The sequence below is a fragment of the Cnephaeus nilssonii genome, assembly GCF_951640355.1.
Source record: "Cnephaeus nilssonii genome assembly, chromosome: 9".
NCBI classification, from domain to species: domain Eukaryota; kingdom Metazoa; phylum Chordata; class Mammalia; order Chiroptera; family Vespertilionidae; genus Cnephaeus; species Cnephaeus nilssonii.
The window spans coordinates 31,855,039-31,880,018 of NC_137080.1; the positions used below are offsets into that span (position 1 = coordinate 31,855,039).

Sequence of the window (24,980 nt, forward strand, 5' to 3'; positions counted from 1 at the left end):
CAGGCTTTTGTTTGCTGGAAGCTTTTTGATGAATGCTTCAATTCTTTTCATAGTTATTGGCTTATTGAGATGTATAGATTCTTCCTGATTGAGTTTTGGAAGGTTGTATTTTTCTAGGAATATGTCCATTTCCTCCAGGTTGTCCAGTTTGTTGGAATAGAGTTGTTCATAGTATTTTTTAACAATCCTTAGTATTTCGGTGGGGGTCTGTTGTTATTTCTCCTCTTTCATTTCTGATTTTGTTTATTTGGGTCCTCTCTCTGCTTCTTGGTGAGCCTGGCTAGAGGTTCATCAATCTTGTTTATCCTTTCAAAGAACCAGCTCTTGGTTTTGTTGATCTTTTGTATTGTTTTTTTAGTCTCTATGTCGTTTATCTCAGCTCTGATCTTTATTATTTCCTTCCTTCTGCTTACACTGGGCTTCTCTTGTTGCTCTCTTTCTAACTCTTTGAGTTGTAGGGTTAGGTAATTTATTACCATTTTTTCTTGTTTTTTGCAGTAGGCTTGTAGAGCCAAGAACTTCCCTCTTAAGACTGCTTTCGCTGTGTCTCATAGATTTTGGATTGTTGTGTTTTCATTGTCGTTTGTTGCCATGATGTTTTTTTATTTCTTCTTTGATCTCTCTGTTAATCCAGTCATTGTTTAATAGCATGCTATTTAGTCTCCATGTGTTTGATTTTTTTGGATTGTTTTTATTATAGTTGATTTCCAGTTTTATGCCATTGTGATCTGAGAAGATGCTTGATATGATTTCTATCTTGAATTTGAAGAGACGTTGCCTGTGACCCAATATATGGTCTGTCTTTGAAAATGACCCATGTGCACTTGAGAAGAATGTATATTCTGTGGCTTTAGGGTGAAATGTTCTGAAGATGTCGATTAATTCCATCTGGTCTAGTGAGTCATTTAGGATTGATGTTTCTTTGCTGATTTTTTGTTTAGAGGATTTGTCCAATGGTGATAGTGGGGTATTAAAGTCCCCTACTATGATTGTATTGCTGTCAATCTCTCCCTTGATATCCTCCAGGAGTTTTTTATGTATTTGGGTGCTCTTGTATTGGGTGCGTATATGTTACCACAGTTATTTCTTCTTATTGGATTGCTTCCTTTAGTATTATGAAGTGGCCTTCCTTTTCTCTTTTTATGTCCTTCACTTTGAGATCTAATTTGTCAAATATAAGTATTGCTACCCCAGCTTTTTTTTCATTTCCATTCGCCTGAAAAACCTTTTTTCATCCCTTTACCATCAGTCTGCGGTTTTTTTTCTGAGGTGGGTTTCCTGTATACAGCAGATATATGGGTCATGTTTTCTTATCCACTCAGTTACCCTATGTCTTTTGATTGGGGCATTTAATCCATTTACATTTAAAGTTATTATTGGTAGGTACATGTTTGCCGCCATTTTTATTCTTGACCCCTGTCTTCCTTCTTCACTTCCTATTTCTTCTTTTTACAGCAGATCCTTCAGCATTTCTTGCATTGCTGGTTTGGTGGTAATAAACTCCCTTAGTCCTTTTTTGTCTGTGAAGCTCCTTATTCCACCTTCAATTTTGAATGATAGCCTTACTGGGTATAGTATTCTTGAATTCAGTCCCTTGCTTTGCATCACTTTGTAAATTTCATTCCATTCCCTTCAGACCTGGTGTGTTTCTGTTGAGAAATCAGTTGATATTCTAATAGGAGATCCCTTGTAGGTAACTTTATGTCTCTCTAGCAGCCTTTAAGATTCTTAATTTGTCGTTGGTGTTTGCCAATTTAATTATGATGTGTCTTGGTGTCGGTCTTTTGGGGTTCAACTTGTTTGGGACTCTATGTACTTCTTGGACTTGCATAGTTTTTTTCTTGCCAATATCAGGGAAGTTTTCTGTCATTATTTCTTCAAACAGGTTTTCTATTCCTTGCTTCTCTTCCTCTCTTTCTGGTACCCCTATTCATTTTGTGTTGTCCCAAAGCTCCCTTAGGCTCTCCTCTTGCTTTTTAAGTCTTCTTTTCAGTTGCTGCTGTGTTTGTGTGTTTTTTCCTACCTCGTCTTCTAATTCGATGATGCGGTCCTCAGCCTCTTCTAGTCTACTGTTTAAGCCTTCCATTGTGTTCTTTATTGCAGCTACTTCGTTCTTCATCTCCTCTTTGTTCCTTTTCATGTTGGTGACATTCTCATTCAGCTCCTTGTAGTTCTCATTGAGTTGTGTGTATTTGTCATCCAGCCGTTTAAACATCCTTATAACCATTACTCTGAATTCTTTCTCTGATATGCTGCTAGCCTCAATTTCATTTAACTCCCTTTCTGATGATTCCTCTTTTTCTTTCCTTTGGGGATTGCTTTTATGTCTTCCTATGTTTTTCTGTAACGTTTTAATTGTAGGTCCGATTGGTTTGATAATCAGGTTCTTTTGGGGATGATGCTACTGGTGTGATCTCTCAGGTCTCCTGGGCTTGGTAATCTAGTGTAGTTCCCTACTTGAGCTATTTGGGTTCTCTTGATGTAGGCCTGTGAGCTGGAAAGGTACAACTGCAGTGTCTAGAAGTCAGCAGCCGTGGAGGGGGATGTCCCAATTTTTGCTGTCTTGTGCCCTTGATTGAAATCGCATGTGTCCAGTGGGGACTCACAGTGGTACCCAGGAACTGTCTGTTGGGGTGATGTGTCTCAGGAGGCCTGCTTTCTGGAAAGGCGTGACTGTGGTGTCCAGAGTTCTGTAGTTGTAGGGTGAGCAGACTCAGCTTTTCTGCTGCACCTGTGGTGGATATGCGCTCACTCCCAGTGGAGTATCACAGGGGCACCCGCGGTGCATTTGCCAGCGAGGGGCGCTGAAGTACTCTGACGGGCCCTGGCACTGAAGCCGTATAATTGAGGCATCTGTGTGCAGGTATCCAAGATGAGTGAATTCAGAATTTCTACTGCCGGGGGCAGTGCGTCCCTGTTTATCCAAGATCACACCCAGCCAGGACTCACAGCAGCTCCCACAAGCCCACAAGCACCCTGTGGATAGATGGGCTCAGGGTGCCTGCCCATTGGAAATGCCACGCGGACTGGTGGTGCGTTTGCCTGCGCAGAGCTGACTCACTTTGAGGGGCCCTGGCGCTGAAGTTAAGCAGCTGGGGTGTATGTGGGCAGTTATTCAGGAGGAAGGAGTTCAGAGATTTCTACTGCAGGGCAGCGCATCCTTGTCTGTACAGAATCACACCCAGCAGGGGCTCAAAGCAGCCCCCCAGAGGACCCTGTGGATATATGGGCTCAGAGTGCCTGCCCTTTGGAAATGTGCACATCTGTGGCAGTGAGTTTGCTGGCACAGAGCTCTGACACACTTTGAGGGGCCCTGGCACTGAAGTTACACTGCTGGGGTGTCTGTGCAGGTGTCCAGGATGAGTGAATTCAGAATTTCTACTGCCGGGGGCAGTGCGTCCCTGTTTGTCTAAGATCACACCCAGCCAGGAGTCACAGCAGCTCCCACAAGCACCCTGTGGATAGATGGGCTCAGGGTGCCTGCCTGTTGGAAATGCGCATGCGGACTGGTGGTGCGTTTGCCTGCGCAGAGCTCTTGACTCACTTTGAGGGGCCCTGGCACTGAAGTTAAGCAGCTGGGGTGTATGTGGGCAGTTATTCAGTCAGAGAAAATTCAGAATTTCTTCTGCGGGGCAGCGCGCCTTTGTCTGTACAGAATCACACCAGCAGGGGCTCCCAATGGCTCCCAGGTGCTGCCTACGGAGTGGTGTGCCCTGGATGCCTGTGCTGCTGGGAATGCGCGAAAGAAAGTGGTGTCCGGAGTTCTGCCGCTGGGGAGGGGGAAGATGCACTTACCGGTGGAGGTCCCAGGGTCCGCGGGTCTGTAGCTGGGGTAGCAAGATTGTGGCTGGAGTGGCTGCTGGGTCGTGGGCAGTTCCATGGCCTGTCTGGTTGGTGGTGCTGATGAGTTCCTAGAAAAGGCCGCTGTCCCCTTCAAGATGGCGTGGGCTCCGTGCCCGAGTCCTGAAGTCCAGGGAGTGCCCACAGCGGTAGTAGTCTCTCCTTGTCCAAGAGAGCCTGGTCTGCCAGCCCCTGCTGTTCCTGTGAGATTTAACTGTCCCTTACTCACACACACACACACCACACACATCCACACACTCGCCTTTCATACCCTCACTCACTCACTTCCTCTCCCTCACCTCTGTCCTGCCAGCCGCCATCGTTTTCTGAAACCAAAACTTTTTAACATAAGTTTTGCCCCATGCAGAATTTGGAAATATAATGCAGTATTTGGGACATACTTATATTAAAAGTACTCATTATGTATCTGAAATTCAAATTTAACTAGGTATTCCCCAAAATGGGACTTTACATACTTTAACAAGTCATAGCTCAATTTTGAAAATGAAATGTATTTTAATAAACTGCCTTTATAACTATTCAAAATGTGTGTATACAGTTTTTGGGATACTATATATATATGTGTGTGTGTGTGTGTGTGTGTAAAGAAGATAGAAAATAATATTTTGTCTTCTAAGAAGGATTTTGTTCCTCTTAAAAACAAAAGAAGATAACATACGGAAATTTTCTATAAGTATAACATGAAAAATCTTTTAAAATAAGTCAATTCAACACCTTCCCTTCCATTGGTTTCCAAATCATTAATATTAATGCTATCTTTTAGCTTACTTAGGAATGAGCATAAAGCACATTTTCATTTCCAAGTATATAGGGGAAAGGGAGTCCCATTAATTAAAACAAGTAAAGAAATATTACCCCTAGATTAAGACTATAATTTGACCAAAATAATACCTTGAATGCATTTGACATTTACTGCTAAATAGTTTTAAAGGTAATTCTCATTTTGTGAAGTAATGTTTAGAAATATGTGCAAAATTTTTTCTCATTGGCTCTGTAGATTACCACTGTCTATTCATAATGCAATATGAGCAACATAAAGAATTTTCAGTTGTCTAATAGTCATATTAAAAAAGTAAAAAACAGGTGAAATTAATTTTAATGACATCTCATGTAATCCTGTATATCCAAAACACTTTCATTTCAGCATGTAATCAGTATTTTTAAATTATAGAGATATTTTACTTTTAATTTGTTTTTGTACTATAGCATGCCACCATTTGGACAAGCAACATTTTAAGTGCCCTATAGCTGCATGTGGCTAGTGGCTGCCACATTGGACAGTGTAGCTCTAGATGCCATTTACTTGCTCTCACACTCACTGGTAGTATATTTGTCAGGTATGAGAGAAGACATAGGTCCAGACATCCCAACGTTTATCTGTTTGGTGGCACTTATCTGTTTGGGGCATGTAATATTGATATCTTTTCCAGATTCAAATATCTTAATTTTGGATCCAATTTCAGTTTAGTATCTATAATAATAAAAGCGTAATATGCTAATTAGACCGGATGTCCTTCCGGACATCCTTCCTTCCAGGCAATGCTGCAGCAGGCTGGGGCCAAGGCAGAGGTGGCAGAGGCCCCTGACAGCAGCGGCGGGCGGGGCTCGGGGCCAAGACCCTTGCACAAATTTCGTGCATCAGGCCTCTAGTATATTCTATATATGTTTAGCGTCTACTATGTATCAGTGTTGGAATAAACATATTTACTGTATGGATTATAATACTTGTTATTTATTAAAATGATGTATTTTAGGTACTGTATTGAGATTAAAAGGGGGGATCCTGAGAATGGCATTCCTGGACACCACAGGCTGCTTAATGCCACCTGCCTATGAATCCTGGAGAGAACACAACGTTCCTGAAGAAAAAGATGAAAAGGAGAAATTGAAAAAAAAGCGGCCAGTCTCTGTATCCCCTTCCTCCTCTCAGGAAATTAGTGAAAACCAGTATGCAGTGATATGTTCTGAAAAGCAAGCAAAAGTAATCGCACTGCCAACTCAGAACTGTGCTTATAAGCAAAACATTACAGAGACCTCGTTTGTTCTTCGGGGAGATATTGTGGCATTGAGTAACAGTATCTGCCTTGCCTGCTTCTGTGCCAACGGACATATTATGACTTTTAGGTAAGAGTTAGGTTATTTTTTAAACACATCGTATTTCCTCTGTCTAAACATAGCATTACAGAATGATAGTCAGTTTGAAAGAAATTATTTTATTTATTTACAGTCTTATAAACTGATAATTTAATTCCATTCAGTTAATAGTGATCAAGTATATGAAGAAGACAAATTAGTTTTATCTCCCACTCAAGTGCAATAAATCATAAGGTTTATAGGGTCCCTGCCACTTTTCCCTTCTATAATACTTTGTTTAAAACTAAAACCTACCTTGTTTATTATTAACAAGTTTTTAATTTTTTTCTCAAGTTTGCCAAGTTTAAGGCCTCTATTGGATGTGTATTACTTGCCCCTTACCAATATGCGGATAGCCAGAACGTTCTGCTTCACCAACAATGGACAAGCATTATATCTTGTTTCACCTACAGAAATCCAGAGACTCACTTACAGCCAAGAGACCTGTGAAAATCTTCAAGTAAGTAACAAAAATATTACTATAGTTTCTTCCAGGGTGAAATATTCTCTAAGGGCCTTTATAATATACCTTACACTTACAGGAATGTACATATGAGCCTGTGTGGGAACATCCAAAGCCTTTATCAAGACTTTCAGAGCACATGTGATCAAGCGTCTTCATCAGGCTCTTGTTATAAGAGGGACTTCATCTCATTGAGCCATATTTTTTTTCTGCTGTGATGGCAAAGATATATATGAAATGTTACATATGTTTTATATCTACTCTCTACATAGGATAAATATCTATTATACATATGCACCAAAAAAAGTTCTTTTTAAGTAGGTATTGCTAATGTGAAAATAATTCTGTTTTAGGGCAAATTGTGTCATCCCTTCCCTGTAGTTGCAAGAATGTGAAAAATAAGGTTTGATAGTTTTCCTCTGAATATTTTTGCTGATCTATAGGGTATCCCCCCAAAAATGTATACACACTTTGAATAATTATAAAGTCATTGTTTATTAAAATACATGTCATTTTCAAAATGTAATAGAAGCCAGCTGTTAAAGTGTGTATACATTTTTTGGGACACCCTGTATTTGTGAGAGACTACAAACAAATTCTTTAAATATAAAACCATGTCTTTTTTAATTATTTAAGTTCCTCTGTGCTTGCTTATATATTAGAAATGATTATTTTAGCTTCACCATTTAAAATAAAATTGCTCTTGAAATATTGAGCTACAATATTAATTGATATTTGGTATTTAGGAAAAAATTATCCTGAAAGTTTTTGCAATTAATTAGCCCTATTTTACTTGTTAGTAAATTTGAATTTGTAGCTTATTTTTAGAACATGAGCTTTAGAGTCAAGAAAACTGAATATAAGTCCCAGCCTTGCTAATTACTGAATTATGTGACCTTAGACAAGTAACTTACTGGCTCTGAGCTTCATCATCTTTAAAATTAGGATAAAAATAATATCTATCTGCACAGCAAAAGAAACTGCCAACAAAAGAAAAAGACAACCAACCAAATGGGAGATGATATGTACAAACAACAGCTCCTACAAAGGGTTAATATCCAAACTAAAGAACTCATACAACTCAACACCAAACAATCCAATTAAAAAATGTGCAGAGGATCTGAGCGGACACTTCTCCCAAAAAGAAATACAAATGTTCAACAGATATACATATAAAAAAAATGCTCAACTTCACTAGCTATTAGGGAAATGCAAATCAAAACTACAGTGAGATACCACCTCACACCTGTTAGAATGGCTATTATCCAACAAGACAAGTAATAAATGTTGGAGAGGTTGTGAAGAAAAGGAAACTCTTGTTCACTGCTTGTGGGAATGTAAACTGGTATACCCACTGTGGAAAACAGTTTGGTGGTTCCTCAAAAAATTAGGATTAGAGTTACCATATGACCCATCAATCCCTCTTCTAGGTATTTACCCGGAAAACTTAAAAACACTTATTCACAAAGATGTATACACCCCTAAATTCATTGCAGCATTATTCAAGGTGGCTAAGACATGGACACAACCAAAGTGTCCTTCGATAGGCAATTGGATAAAGAAGATGTGGTGCATATATACTATGGAATAGTACTCAATCATAAGGAAAGATGAAATCCTTCCACTTGCCACAGTATGGATCGACCTTGATAATATTATGCTAAGTGAAATAAGTCAGTTAGAAAAAGCTAAATACCATATGATTTTACACAGAAAGAAACTCTAAAAAAAATAAACACTTTAGCTCCAGCTATAATCATGTAATACCACAGTACAGTAGGACTGGTACTGGGAACCAATACTGTGTTTGTGTTTTTTCTCTTCATTGCAATCCCACAGTCTCACTATACTTTTATTTTGCTTCTGGAGCTTTTCAAAGCTGCCTTATAAATATTGTTGCTACTACCCTTCTCTTACAGACACTCCTCTTCCTCTCTGTGTTATCTACAAAGTTAGTAACATGTTAGTAACATTTCTTGTCTCCGGCCTTTGCCATTTCTGTGCTCAGAACATTGATAGTAATTCCAACAACTGACAATATAGGAAGCTTTCCCATCTCCCAGCCATATTTCTGAAATTCTGTGTGTGGGGGCATAATTCTCTTCCTAGCATATGTTTATAAAAAATAAGTTGGTGTATCTTTCTGAATTACTTATTTTCTGACTGCTGAAGGGTAGTAATTCCAAAACTGCATTTCATCATCGTTACACTAGGCTTTTAACTTGTTAGTCTTTTCTTTTTTCTAATGGAAGAGAAACTAAGTATTCAGTTACCAATTCTTAACTATAAAAGTTATGTGAAAATTTTGTCAAAGGTTGGAATCTTCCAGTTTAAGCAGGAATATTATCTTTGCTTGAAATATAAGTAAAGTAAACTAGCCAAAATAGCAAGTCAGTCTTAGTCAATTTCGTTTTAATAACTTACTGTTTGACTAAGTTGGTATGTATTGGGTCTGATATTTGAAATGTGCTCTTGTTTTTGAATCTCAGCAGATAATGTTATACGATTAAGTTAAAGAGATTACAGTGATAGTTTCGTGAAATGTAGTTTAGTTTCCCTGAAACTTTAACAATTACAATTTGTTTGGATTTTAAAGGAAATGTTGGGTGAACTCTTCACTCCTGTAGAAACACCTGAAGCACCAAACAGGGGATTCTTTAAAGGCTTATTTGGAGGTGGTGCACAGTCTCTTGATAGAGAAGAACTATGTAAGTTGATTTATTTAATTTGGGTAATATACCTTAAAGCATAAACATTCAAGCCATATAAATTTTTTTACATGTATATATTCACCTTTTTCGTCTTTGTCACAACAATTAACATATTCATGTTTTAGCAGTATACATGAAATTATTTTCTGTTGCTCTAACCTAAACCAGGAACTATTTTACTCAGGGAACCAAAATCAGAATAGCTTCTGGTAGCTAAAATGAGTATTCACAACTTGATATGAATAATTTAGAAAGTATTCTTATTAAATGTGATCTTCATTATTATTTTAATTCTATAATTGACTTTAATTGATTACCTTAATTTTGAAAAAGTTTTAACTTAAAACATTTATTATCTTAGAAAATCTCCAGAACTATTCTTCTTACACTAGAAGGTTATTTAAAATAGCAAGATATGGTTCATTTACTGCCTTCCACATAATTGGGAACAAATTAGAAATTGGTCCTTGAATGAACTAATGAATCAATGAATTTTTTATCATATCTTTCAAATAGTAGGAACTATTATCTATCCTCGAATTTCATTTCTTTTATTCTCTTTTTTTTCCTAAAATATTTTAGAATTTTGCTTTTGTGTTTAATTAGAAAGTCTGTAAGATTAGATACCAGTAAAGAGCAGTGCAGTGCAATTTTACATTTAAAAACTTACCAGATGAGTGAGGATTAGTCCATTTTAAATTTATTTTTTTTAAAAAAGAGGAAGACTGTACTTCAAGTCATTTAGGATTGCTAATCTACCTAATAAAAGAGTAACATGCTAATTGACCGTACCTTCACGAGTCCCACCAGCCAATCAGGAGTGAGTATGCAAATTGACCCAACAAAGATGGAGGGTTAATTTGCATGCATGAGCGCCAAGCGTCATGGCGACGACGCAGGCGTTCCGCACCACCCCAGCCACTCCAGGCCTCTGGGAAGTGAAAAACCAAAATAAATGGAAAGATACATTATGTTTATATAGTAGAAGATTCGCTATATATATACACACACACACACACACACATACACACATATGCACACTTCCCCCCCCCTCCCAAATAAAATTTTGTAAATTATGCTAAATTTTACATGGGAATTCAAAGGATCTCACTACTTCTATTTAACATTATACTAGAGACTTTAACCAGAACATTAGGCAAGAAAAAGAAATAAAAGGTATGAAGACTTGAGTACAAGAAGTAAAACTATCCCTATTCACAAATAACACGTTCTTGCATATAGAAAATCGTCAGGAATACACGCACAAAAAAATTATACTTAATACACAAGTTTAGCAAGATTGCAGGATACAGATCAACATAATAAATTGCATTTGTATATGCTAGCAGTGAACAAACCAAAAACTAAATTAAGAAGACAATTTTTAATAGCATCAAAAGATAAAATACTTAGGAATAATTTAGCAAAAGAAGTATAAAACAGACCTGGCCACTATGGCTCAGTTGGTTGGGCATAGTCTCATGCACTGAAAAATTGCCGGTTTGATTCCCAGTCAGGGCATATGCCCGAGTTGCAGGCTCAATCCCCAGTAGGGGGGCGTGCAGGAGACAGCCGATCAGTGATTCTCATCATTGATGTTTCTATCTCTCTCTACCTCTTCCTTCCTCTCTGAAATCAATAATATATATGTGTGTGTGTGTGTGTGTGTGTGTGTGTGTGTGTGTGTATAAAATAAAATAACAAAGATAACAAAGTTGTACCCCAACCTCATACCATACACAAAAATTAACTCAAAATGGATCAAAGACCTCAATGTAAAGAGTTAAAACTATAAAACTCTTAGAAGAAAACATAAGTATAAATCTTTGTAACCTTAGATTAGGTGATGGTTTCTCAGATACGACACCTTAATCATAGCAACTGAAGAAAAAATAGATAAATTGGATTTCATCAAAATTAAAAGCCTAAGAACACTATCAAGAAAGTAAAAAAAAAACAACCCACAGAATGTGATAAAATATTTGCAAATCATATATCTGATATATGTGATAAGAATCTACTATATAGAATATATAAGGAACTCTTACAACTCAACAATAAAAAGACAAGTATGTAGCTTATTTTTAAGTGTACAAAGGGTTTGAATAGATATTTTTCTAAAGAAAATATGGAGATGGCCAATATACACATGAAAAGATGCTGAACTTCATTTGTCATTAGGAAAATGCAAATCAAAGCCACAATGAACTGCCACTTCACACTTACTAGGGTAGCTATAATCAAAAAGACATACAATAATGAATGTTCTTAAGAATGCAAAAAAGTTGAAACCCTCATACATTGCCAGTGAAAATGTAAAATGCTATAAACTCTGAAAAATTCTGGTAGTTCCTCAAAAAGTTAAAGTTATCATGTGACCCAAAATTACGCTCCTAGATATATACCCAAGAGAATTGAAAACACATGTTCACACAAAATCTTGTGGGAATGTTTATATCAGCATTATTTATAATAGCTGAAAACTATTCAAAATGCCCATCAGCTGATGAGTCGGTAACCAAAATGTCATCAGTTCATACAATGGAATATTATTCCATCATTAGAGGCCCGATGCACGAAGATTCGTGTAAGGATGGGCCTTCCTTCCCTTGGCTGTCGGCACCACCTTCGCTCCAGCCCGGTGCCTCCTTTCCGCCTTCCCACTCTGCCCAGAGGCCCCGAGTGGCTGGGGCGGTGCGAAACGCCTGCATCATCGCCCCCGGCCACTCTCGGCACCTGTGTATGCAGATTAACCCGCCATCTTTGTTGGGGTAATTTGCATACTCACTCCTGATTGGCTGGTGGGCATTGAGAAGGTACAGTCAATTTGCACATTTTGCTTTTATTAGTGTAGATTTAAAAGGATAAAGTACTGATACATACCATAGCATGTTCGAACCTTGACAACATTTTTTTTAGCGAAAGAAGCCAGACCTAAAAGACTACATATTGTATGATTCCGTTCATATGAAGTATTCAGAATATGAAAATAAGTAGAGAATTGATTACCAAGGGCTGAGAAGAGAGGAAAATGGAAATTGGTTGCTGATAAAGTTGGGGTGGGTTTTTTTGTTGTTGTTTTTTGTTTTTTGTAGTGATGAAAATGCTCAAGAATAGATAGTGATGTGATGGTTGCAAAGCCTTTTGAATTAACTAAAAGGAACAGTTGTTATGGTATGTGAATTATATTGCTAAAGAAAGAAATGTATGCTAAGGGAATAGGGACTATGACATCAGATTTTAACAGAATTTAAGACTTGCAATAACCTAGGTAGGTAGGGGCTGGCTAATGAAGGGAAACGAAGCAATGAATGCCTGAGATCTTTTGAAGGGAAAATTTGATCTATTTGGTAAGTGACAATATAAATGGAGAGGAAGAAAGGGATGTAATATATCTATAACTTTTGGAGCCTAAAATAGAATACTGAATAAATTCTTTATTTTTCTTCACTTCTAAGCCCTTAAGCATAGTATTTTAAGCATGGAGTAAATAAACTAAATCCATATATTTAAAACTATGTATTTGAATTTAGATATCTTTAAATTAATTTATGTTCAGTTTTTTTCACACTTAAGAGTAATTTTTACTGTTATATAAATTGGTGTCAGCATACCCATTATTCATTTCAACAAAAAAATTACCAGTCCCTTCTTTGCACAAGTCCTGTTATGTATAGAGTAAAATATTTAAATGTACATTTGTTTTTTGCATGTTTCAAAAAATATCTAAAAATTAAAACCATCATAATAAAAGAAAAACATCTATTAATTATGAAGTGAAATATATAAATATTTCCATTATATTGTCATTCAATCTAAAAAATTGTTTTAGTGCTATCAGGTAGTAGGACTTTTTTAAAAATAAATTTTTAATATGTTTTTATTGATTTCAGAGAGGAAGGGAGAGAGAGAGAGATCAAAACATCAGTGATGAGAGAGAATTATTGATAGGCTGCCTCCTACACGCCCCCTACTAGGGACCAAGCCCACAACTTGGGCATGTGCCCCTGACCGAAATCGAACAGGACCCTTCAGTCCACAGGCTGATGCTGTATCCACTGAGCCAAACTGCTAGGGTTAGGATTTTATATTAGTAAAGTTTTCATTTTTTTAGTTACTCTTTCGTTTACCAATTTGTTCAGTTGGAGAATCGTCCTCAGGAAAGGCTTCGAGAAGTCTTGCACAACATATCCCTGGTCCTGGTGGCATTGAAGGTGTGAAAGGAGCAGCATCTGGAGTCGTTGGTGAACTAGCACGAGCCAGGTTGGCACTGGATGAAAGAGGGCAGAAACTGGGTGACTTGGAAGAAAGAACCACAGCTATGTTGTCCAGTGCAGATTCATTTTCTAAACATGCTCATGAGGTACGTCCAGCAAATGTTTAAACAAACAAACAAAAAAAACACCTCAGTAAAACAAGTATGAAAATTACTGTATTTTTATAGCTATTTTATATCTGCACATGAATTTTTGCATATCCTCTGTACAATGGGTAATTCCTGACTTTTGCCACCAGAGGGAACTATTACAAGAATATGTCTCAGTAGCTTTTGGTCTTTTACTGAAGTTTATAAATCTGAGGGACCTGTAGACCTTTTCTCTGCAACTGTTTCTTAGGGAATGCAGTAACACAGCTAACTTTCCTAAATGCCTCAGATTCTACTACCAATTTCTCCGAGAGAAGGAAATAATTTTCCTCTCTAGATTCTTTAGGTAGATCTAAATGACTAGTATTGGCCAGCACTTTTATTCAATAGACAATACTAAGTCTGTCTGTAGACCAATTCAGACAGAGAAGTAGTAAGATGCATTTTTGCAGCGAATTCATCTTGAAGAGCTAGGACATCATTGTGGAGCTTAGAAAGGGAATCTATAAAGTACGCTTCCTAGCTGGTCCTCTTACAAATAGGCTTTATTGGCCAGCATAGTATACTTTAAAAACTGAATATAGGCTTTTAGGTTCAATACACTATTTTCATTTTGACATACAAGTCTGCCATTCCTTGATGCTTTACACTGGGTTACTTCACGCATTCACTTCCTCACCTATACCTTGAGGACATTTTGAGTTTGTTGTCTGAAAAATCCATATTAAGGTTTTATGTTTGAATACCCAATCTGCCAGCAAGAGATCTGTAAATTTTTCAATCAAAAGATCTCTTTTTTTCTCAAGAATGCTGTCACCTAGAATGCATAGAAGAGGTAAATTGATCTGGAAAAGATTTGTTCAGGGCTTCAAAGAGAATCAGAAGTGCTTTGTCAGTCCTTGTACTAGGCCAACACACCTCAGATATAGTCTAGCAGCCTTTGATCTAGGGCAAGAATTTTCTTGACATAACTGTGCACCTGACTGTGATCTCTAAAGCATATAACACTTCAGCCAATTTCAGAATATATCTACACTAAATATTTAGCAAAGAGCTCAAGCTGGTAGCTTTTCCTCCTGCCAAATATTCTTGAGTCATATTTTAGAGTCTAAGGAAGAAAATACATTGAGGTGGCTAAGATCATAGGTTCTTGAATCAGACTATGTGGCCTCAAACCCAGTTTCACCATTGTATTGTTTTGGGTAATCCCTTTAAGCTTCAGTTTCTTCATTTATAAAATGGGAGAATAATAATGCCTGATGCATAGAGTTATTTTGAGAACCAGATGAAATCATAAAAGAAAAGTGTATCATGCAGTGCTAGCTCAGGAAATTTTAGATGGCAGTAATGGTAGAATTTCGAACCTTTTGTTCCCAGGTTTGTTTGTTTTTAATATATTTTTATTGATTTCAGAGAGGAAGGGAGAGGGGGAGAGAGCTAAAAATATCAGTGATGAGAGAGAATCATTGATCAGCCGCCTCTTGTGTGCCCCACACTGGGGATAAAGTGTGCAACTCGGGCATGTGCCCTGATCAGGAATCAAACCATGACCTCATAGTTCATAGGTCAACGCTCAACCACTGAGCTACGCCAGCCAGGCCATTCCCAGGTTAAGCAATATTTCTAGTTAAAATCAGAGAACTGAAAATTAACTTACTTGTATTAGCTTAGGTCACCAAAGAGAGCACTGAGCCAAAATTTTATTATGTCATGTGTCTAAGAAATGTGAGGGTATTCTAGTCTGGTTCTTAATAGTTATGGACTTTTTTTTCTAAGTGAAACAGTTCTTACTTATCGCTTTCATTATAAGTTAATTTGAAGTAAATAATAGTGACACTAGAGAATGTTTCAGAATGGTAAGTTTTGGAAAAATATAGTAATCAGTTATAGCTTACGAATTTTGTTGTTCTGACATTTTTTAAACATGTTTTTCATGTTTTCTCCCATTTAGATGATGTTGAAATACAAAGATAAGAAGTGGTACCAGTTCTGACCACCAGAAATCCAACTAAGTTCAACTTCAGCCAAAAGGAAAAAGAATTTTCCTTTTTCATTTCATTGATTTTACTTTAGGAAAGTTAACATTAAAGGATGTTCATCACTGGATACTGTTCTTTCCTAGCACAATTATGCACTGTTTTACCTCAGTCATGTGGCTTTACTGAGGAGTGTCCACATGCTCAGTGTGGAGTGTATGGTCTGTGCCAACTATGAGATGACCGTTTGGGAACTAAGCAGGTCGCACATTACAAAGGAAGAAACCAAGGGGGATGTTGAGGAGCCGTGGCAGGGACTATTCCTGGATCATTCCTGTGTAAAACTGTCATATGCCAAAAGATTTGTGCTGTTGCATCTGCCATCAGTGTTTGACCTCTGAGGGAGAGGCAATAAGTTAAAGCTCTGAAGCAGAAATGGTTATGTTTGGTCTCATTGACTGAATTATAAACAGCTGTCTTGGACTTTCCCTCCCTTAAACTGACTGGTCCTCAGTATCATTAGTGAGAAAGAAACAAACTGTGTTACCAAATCTTTACACAGATAAGCTGAATGGCGGGCTTTAAATAATAAAGACATACACATGGTTGACTTGTGTATGGGCCACTCTTGGATTCTTGTCATTGTATACTTGTGTTTAGTCCATATTTTGTCAAAAACAAAACAAGGTGAGATACATCACTTTTCATTGAAAAGTGTAGAGCATGACTGAACTGCTCATCATCCTGGGAGTTTCCATGTAGTGGCTATGCAGTGTGGAAAGTGAGAAAAACCTCCATTGTGGTGAGGAGAATACTTCAGTGTCCTTTGTCCTCATTCTCATTAATTCAGCTAAAGGTGGATTTGACCAAAAGAGTTACTGGTTAAATTTGTAAAAACGTTGAAATTGGCTAAGTTTTTAATTTTGCTTGAATTTTTATAAAATGTTTAACCAAATGTACCTTTGCATTATTTAATTAAAATTGCTTAAAAAATGTTTCATTATTTCAATAAAGTGCTCAGCTCCCTTTTTTAAATGTCCCTGATTTGCTAATAGTTCCAGTACACTCAGGTGATGAGCCAATTAAATCTTAGTGCACATGCTGTCACATGGAAAACTACAAGCATCTGTTGTCAATAATTATAAGAGTCTAGTCTGATGATGTATGAAATATTTTCTGTAGACGTATACTATACATCTGTACATGTCCTTTCAAGGTTTTAAAAAGCCCAAGGAAAGGAAAGTATGTGCATTTTTGTAACTAAATTATATCTGTATTGGAATGTAATGCCAGTGAGACCATCAGTGGACAGCAAATGATGGGTTCCTAAAATAGCATTGCAGACAAAAAGGAGACAACTCAGTAGACCTTGGAAGTAAGTAATCTCATAACGCTGGCATTTGAGATTATTATTGATTGTTACTAAAGCAATGAAGGAAAAGCAAAATAGAAGCATTACACTTAATGAAATTTAAATATTTTTTTCTATAAAAATTTGTTTAAAACCAGTTACTTTTTTCATCGAGATAATCAGAGCACAAATTGATAGCAAACATGCTGGTTGTTTTTCTGTTCATGTGATCATTAAAGGTAAGGTAGAACACCTTAATTTCATGCAGTCTGTAAGGCATCGTTTCCTCTCTACGCTTTTCATTCATAAAGCCTTTTGTTTACATTTTTATAATGTGCACTACGGGATACAAAAGTTTACATTAAAATTTACTTTAAATATCAGAGAGGGACTAAATATATGTGATAGAGATAATTGACCAAGCCAAAAGAAATGTTTTAAAGATACAGTACTTTTCACAAGCTTTTGAATTTGTAGAAAGTATCTATTGATAACATATTTCTGTTTTGTTAATGTCAGCTGTATGAGGAACATTCAGCCGTTTACAAATTGTTTAATTTTTATTGTACATTATCTAATAAACCCATTGTTCCATATGTCACAGGAAGTATTAGGCCATTTTTTAAAGGTATAGTTACAGATTTTGAAGTTGAGAAGCACTAAATAAAGTAATATAATGGTTGGTTACCCATTCATGTGGAAGGGCATATTAACTCTACTTAATTTGCTGTATTGTGTTAATTGTATATCCAATTCATTTTTACTGTTGTATATAAAATGAACCAATCTTGTAATTATTTTCGAATAGAGAAGTAGATACGTTTACCTGAGATGGATTTTATAAGAAAATTTTAAACCAATATTTTGGGTTACTTTATTTCATTTTTAAATTTAAAAATTATGCACAGCACACTAGAAACTTAGGATTAGAAAGCTTGAAGTATTTTTGAAAATAGGAAATAAGCTTCTCGAAGTTATACTTGAGTCAGTCTGTAGATAAGAGACAGTCTGCAGGAATAACTAACCCAGGGAATTTATTGTAATTTGAGAGATAACATCTCTATTTTTTTCTTTTTAAATACAGAAATAGTCACCAGCAAGCCAAGAATTCAGGAAAACAAACCAAAAAAAAGTCAAAGTAGAAAATGTTAGAAAAATGAAAGATTGCGTGTGCTTCCTTCATATCCTCAAACATTATTCTTTGTTGCATTTGTCCTTGGCTCTAGTCGTTGAAGTATTCATTGATTAGCAGTTTGTGAATAGGAAGTGGTTTCCCTATATGTACCACATATCTAGTTCACTTCACTCTTCAGACTAAAATCCATATGTATTTGCTTAGAAAGTTATTTGAAATCTTATATTCTGACAAATTCTGTGTATTATAGCCATTTGAAGTTTTGCATCAACTTAATCCCTTTGGTTTGCATTTCAATTGTACAGAGTGTTTCCAAAAATGGTTATAGATATAAAACCGAGCTATTGCTAACTTAATTTGATTTTTATATGGATGTGAAAAAATGCTGCTACTTGTCTATGTTATGTGTAGTATATTACAGTTTAAGTACAGTACTTTCAAGAAAAGTGTTTCTTTTGCTTAGAACTTAATTGTAGGTATCTCTGAAGTTATTTCATGTAGATATGTGAGTGTTTTTAAACAAGTCTGAAAGTGTTACATACTTTTAGGTTATAGGGGGCGGTGGGAAGACAGCTGAGGAAAGGAAAAATATGTGGAAGACACCATGGAGTTTAAAGTTCACCCTGAGTTTTATATTCAATATACGTTTTACTTAAGGCATTTTCTCATGTGACATTAGAAAAGCTATATCCAAAGGTAACTTTTTTGTGTCAAAGATTTATTTTACATTTTAACTTTTGGGATTTTGTTTATTTATTTATTTTTTTTTTTTTTCAAAATAAAGAGCACTGAACTTAAAACTTGAATTTTTCTGCACTTTTTTAGGTAATGAAAACTTTTTATCATTTAATCCACATTCTCAGTTCAAATCAAATGATACATATGTATAAAAACATACCAAAATCATGAGTATGCTGCTAGCTGCACCTTAAACAATTAAACTGATCATAGTTTTAAAACCTTTAATAGGTTTTACACAGTTTTCAAGAATAAAAAGTAAAATCATTTGCTGTGCGTTTCAGTGTTCTAGGTTTAAAATTACTGCAACACTTTCAGATTTGTTTTAAGATCATCCAGTAACATGTTATATTTATACATACTGCTAGAGAATATACTTTTAGTTTTAAAATGGAATTTTTATAAATGTACTCTTTAATTTTAAAAGTGGTGAACTTGTTAAGTTTAAGTCAAAGTACTTAAAAAGTATGTATATTTTCCATACAGAAAGTTATGTTTCACGCTTATAATAAGAAATACTGGTATCTCATATCGAGATACAATTAATTTTAAAGAATCATACATCATTCAAAAGTCTTCACTCATGACAGGAAAGAGATTATTTCTTTGTAAAACCCTCTATTGAGCATTTTCAAATATTAACTTTATTTTGGAGAAAATGCCCACAACAATCTTTGCAAGATCTTTCTCAATAGCTGCAGCTTGCTAAGTTGGATGCCTACCTTAACTATTGTTTTAAAATATATATATATTTAAAATAGTTTTCCAGGTATTTTCTTCTACCTTTTTTAAAAATAAATTTCCAAAAATGAAAACAGAGTTTATGTATTTTTGTCAATGAAGGTTTTTATTTTGTAGTTTATAGAATTTGTTGATCAATATTCCTAGAATTTTTAATCTGTATTTAGTTTGAAAAAGAGCACTCCTCTATCTTAAGTGTCCTCCGTTTTTTCCTTTCCCCTTTTAAAGTCTCTGTTCTCTTGAATTGATATTTATGCCCATCTTTTTTTCTCATTTAAAAATGAATGTGAAGATACTGTTTACAGCTTTTGTTAATTATACTGTAATTACACAGTTTCATCACTCTGATCAATTTCTTATTAAGTACTATGGGGATTATTTTTCCTGTGAATATAAATGATCTTACGACTGTAACAAGTTTGAAAGGTTCTGTGGGCAAAATAGTTGTGACAACAACAAAAATTAAAGGGGAAACTTTAGCTTACCTTTCTCAGCTGAATTAAATGGGTTTTAATAACTCCCCAGTTATCAGGGTTATCGAGTTGCTTTCTTGGGTTATTAATAGTCTTAAATTATTGGGCACAATTCATTTACAAATTGAGTACAGTACTTTAGGGCTACATTTAATTGCTCTTTTTTTTTTTACACTCTTTACGTCAGAAAAATCATGAATATCAGTTTTGCCAGTATTTCACAATGAGGCTCATAGTTTAAACTAAAATTTTATAGTGTGAGATGTAAATAAATCAGTATTTATTGTAGGTTATTTTGCTCAGGCATTTAAAATGGATATAGGCTAATGGCAATGGAATCCTATTTATTTGCAAGTTGTTTTTTTAATACTTTTGCTATGTGTTTTGTGTTGCTTAAACTTTGCTTCAACTTAAGACAATGTAAGGAGTTGACAAAAGACTGATATCAATAGGAAGCAATGCAAAGAGGGTAATTCATGTTTTTTTTTTAATTTATTTTTTTATTTTGTAAATAAACAGTACCGTGATACTTTAGGTGTGACCCTGCTTTACGTGGTAGTTAGAACCAGAAAAACATTTTGCTTTCTAGTTAAATTGTTGGTTCATTGTAAATGAATGCATCACCAGAAATTATTAAAAAGAGCAAGATGAAGTTTTTCTCTCATTCAGGGGCCAGCATGCTTGTGTGGCGCTCTAGCTTGTGTCGACCTTAAACTGTACATGCAGGTAGTGTTCCGTTGCTGCACTTTCTTTTTCTTTTTTTTTATATCTTGCTCAGTCAGAGGTGATTGCTGGAATATGCATTTGAAATACGATTAAAAAACAACCCATCTCTGTGTACTATTTCACGTGAAAAAGTCAAAAAAGCACTATTGCAAACACGAAGTGTGTTAAACTTTGTAGTTATTTTGCATTCCTGTACTTTACAAACTGTCATCACAGCAAAAGGTTTAAAATTAGGTAATGGGATATTTTTGTAAATAAATACCATTAAACTGGTATTTTAAAAATGTATTATAAATTAATGTTTCTGGAAAATGTTCATATATATGTATATGAATGTCTCTTTATGCTGAAGGGCTCTGATTGGGCAAAATAAAATACTCTCATCTCTCCTGAAACTAAATAAGCCCTTTTTTTTCTGGAAAATTTGTTTTAATTTTTTTCTCTGAATTGTGGAATTAATCCATTAATTTGACCTAAGCAAAGGGAACATCAAGTTAATAAAGTAATTCGATTAAGATGAGCTGCATTTTTCTTAACTACCTGAACTTTTTGGTAAGTCACCTGCCCCTGCATTGGGTGGGGACACAATAGGGGATGAGAGTCAAGGAGGTAGGCGCCGCTGTAGATGACACCGGCCTGTAGTGTGTACAGGTAACCCCTGGGCATCTTCAGGGATGCAGATTCGGATTCAGCGCATGTGGGGTCTGGCTCTGCATCCCTAGTAAGCTCCCAGATAATCCAGATTCTGCTGGTCCGTGGGACATACTGGTACTTGGAGTAGCAAGACTTTTGCTGTTAATAAGTATCAGTGTCCAGCAACTTGTATCAAAAATGAACATTGCATTACTGGATCTAAAATAATAAAAGCAGATTTTCATTTTTTTATCATTGTTTTCATTGCATTTCAGAATAAAGAATATTGTAATTCTCTTAAGGAAGGTTTATTTAATTTTGAAGTCTACATACTATTTCTGCCCACACGGTGGCAGTCATGTCCCACCACGTTGTCTGAGCACGCTGTAAGAAGGGAGAACTTAAGGTCTTGCCCAGGTTCATTTTCGTAATGGATAAAGCCTTAGGTATGAAGCAGACAGTGGTTAGTATATTGGAAAGTTTACTCCCTCTGATAACCAAAACTCAGTGAGGGACTATTGGTTAATTGTCAGGCAAGTGTTACTGCATTTTACTTTTAATTTTATTGTAAGTGGGCATCATATGTAGCTCCTTTTAAATGCCAAGCACATTGGCCTGAGTTGCAAAGCCAGTATTCTGTCTTTAAGTTTAGTGCTAGCCATGCTGGTGTCCTTCCCAAGGCACTCACCTCTGTTTGCCTTTTAGCTTATGTTTAAAACTGGGATCTAAACATTGGCCTTACCTACTTCACAGTACTGGTAGGGTTAGAATAAAATAACCTCTGGAAATGGTTAGAAAACAAGATTAACACACAAACACAAGGCTGTGTGATCTTAAAAATGCTGGTTCCTTAGAGACTGGGTCAGAAATAGAATAGGGAAGAACAAGTAACAGGTCTTGTATCAGGATCAGCAAATCAGGGAGTTTTAAAACTGTAATCAGGATTAAAAAAATTGTTATATTGTCTTTAGTAAAGTAATTAATGGAGATCAATGAACTTAAATGTGTTTGAATTTAACAAGCATCTTTGGTTTCAAGTGAATTTTATCTCTGATGTGTTACTTCGGGAGCCAACTCAGGATGCATTTATTGCCAACTATCATCAAGATATAAGATCTTATTAAAATTAATATGTAGTTGCCTTTCAAAATAGAACAATCAGAATCCCAGTGCCTGCCAATTATTTTTAAGTAAATACATTCAGATTTATAAATGTTAATGTTTTCTCTCTGGTGAATAGAGTAAATACTTTTTGCTGTTTGGTCACAGTGTAGTTAACATATTTTTCACAAATCATTTATAAAATGTCTGTATAAATAAATATAAAAATTGTCTGAACTTAGAAATCAAACTCATAACCCCAAACACTTCTCATAGCTCTTTTGCTTTTGAATTTTTAATCACTGCATAGTCTCTGAAGACTTGAAGATGCCCAAACCTTCAGTATGCTCTCTCCCCTCTCTTCCCTTAGACTCTGGTTCCCAGAGAGCCATTAAGAAGGAATGACCTCAGCTCTCTCCTTCCTGAGTCTCAGGTAAGATGCTGTCCTGTGTCACTGGGTTGCTGGACACTTGGGGAGCTCTCTCAGGCCCCTGCCAGGCCAGGCCATCCAGGCATCTCTGCTGTCACGCCATCATGGTGTGGGAAACTCCTCTGAACGCCAAAGGAAAGGGGAGCCTCACTTCTCCCTCCTCTCGGCCCCCACACTTCAGTGAGCTCCATCAGTCCTCCACCCTCCTTGGAGCTGATCCCTGCAGGTGCCGGGCTCAGAGCTGGTCATCTGTCTCCACCCCAGCCTGTAAGAGTTTCATCCCGTGTGTGCAGAGAGGAGATCATTCTATATGCTTTCTGTTTAGGCCTGAACCTCAGCTCTTGATGTTGCAACCTAAGCTGCCATTTAATCAGAAACCCTTTTTGGCCTCAAAGCTATCATCTATGCCATCAGCTCCAGAATTCTGCTTTGAAATTCAATGTCAGCTTGTTTTTTATTCAGCAGGTCTTTATGGGACACCAGGATGTGTCTGATTGTATTCTGAATACTGGGGATAGAACAGTGAGCACGGCCAAGACCCTGCCCTGGAGTCACACCCAGCGGCAGGCAATGACATTTTCTTTGTTTCTTCAGTAACAACACTAATGTAAGGACAAGGAGGGTCAGTGATGCGCCTTTGCTACCTGAGCAGGAAACATTATGCGTGTGGGGAGAGGAAATATGTCATTGCACACATCAAACCATTTCCCCACCTTAGATATTTATGAAGTGCCTTCTGCCTCAATGCCCACATCTACTCCATCATCAATGCATCCTTTTTACCTCACAAATGATACTCAAGTGTGTTTTAATCCTCACCTGAGAATATGTGTATTGATTTTAGAGAGAGAAAGGGAGAGAAACATCAATGTGAGAGAGAAACATCTAATGGTAGCCCCCTGACTGGGATCGAACCCACAACTATTTGGTGTACAGGACAATGCTCCCACCCACTGAGCCACCCGGCCAGGGCTTATTCTCAAATGAATCCTTTCCTTCTTCCTGCTCAGAGACTGCCTCTGCTTTGGCGCCTTATTACTGATAACACTCCTAATTGCCTCCCACTGTCAGTCGCCTCCCTCCCCAGTATATTTTATTCCAGCTCCAAATAAGCTGTTCTTTTCTTTAAACTTTTCAAAGGCTCCCCCAATAACCTATACTAAAGTTCAACGTGTTAACTTGAATATGGCTCCTTAACCATCCACCTTCCACATTCCTTTATTCTGGCACCTTGAACCATTCCAAACTCACCCCCCTCACGTCCCTCCTTGCCCTAATAACACGTGCTATTGATTCTCATGCTCTTGTTCCTGTTTGGAGTACCCTTCATTGCACTCTTAGCAGAGAAAAATCCCACTGGTGCTTTATGGCCAAGTTGAAATGCTATTTTTCTCTTGGAGGCCTTCCTTGCCCACAGGAATAATTCATTGCTCCCTCCTCTCTGCTACAACAATCATTTCCTCATGCCCCTAGCTGCATTTCAGCACAATGTCGTCTAGCATCCATTTCCTCTCCAGACGAAGAGCTAGCTCCTTGAGAAAAGAGAATGTCTTATCCATCTTTGTAATTCCAGTGTCTGGCATAATACCTGTCAAGTAGGCAATGCTAATTAATATTTGTGAGACCAGTTAGGAGTATAATATGTATATGAAACATATATTACGTATTTATACATGTGCATAGGCTTTCATATATAACCACATGCACATTTACTTTTTATACATTTCATATTTTGTCTAAATTTCAATATCTCTATATTTCTGTCATACCTATTCAGTAGTTGCTGATATTTCTTTTGAAATTTCTCCATAAATATAAAAAATAAAATCCTTTTTTATTTTTAAGGGACTAATATTTTATTTGTCCTTCTATATTTCTGACAGTTCTGGAAATTTGGTTTCTGAAAGCTTATCATTAACTGTGTAAGACTTTATACTCTACTGTGTATCTACATTTAATACTCTGTTTAATTTAAATAAGATGGCCTGAGTGGTAAATAAGACACAGTCATATGTGTGAGTCAGAGGGAGGGATCGGGGCAATGGAAGGAAGTCAAGTCCAATGATGGTTTGAAATAAGTCATCAGATTCTCATTCTAGTTCATGATCACCAATTAATTACTCAGAGGAGAACATTTAAATT

The 24,980-nt window shown here is 36.4% G+C and overlaps 1 protein-coding gene across 4 annotated transcripts in view; it reads left to right on the forward strand.

Annotated features, from left to right (window-relative positions):
* Positions 1-22,042, forward strand: part of STXBP5 (syntaxin binding protein 5) — a 158,770-nt gene extending 136,728 nt beyond the window's left edge. For all 4 annotated transcript variants that reach the window (XM_079781416.1, XM_079781417.1, XM_079781418.1 and 1 more), the window contains 5 exons: positions 5,616-5,985; positions 6,289-6,454; positions 9,054-9,165; positions 13,311-13,531; positions 15,486-22,042. In XM_079781416.1, coding sequence (XP_079637542.1) covers positions 5,616-5,985; positions 6,289-6,454; positions 9,054-9,165; positions 13,311-13,531; positions 15,486-15,527 — 911 coding nt within the window. In that variant the 3' untranslated portion in view covers positions 15,528-22,042. The remainder of the gene's footprint in view (positions 1-5,615; positions 5,986-6,288; positions 6,455-9,053; positions 9,166-13,310; positions 13,532-15,485) is intronic.
* Positions 22,043-24,980: the final 2,938 nt, after the last annotated feature.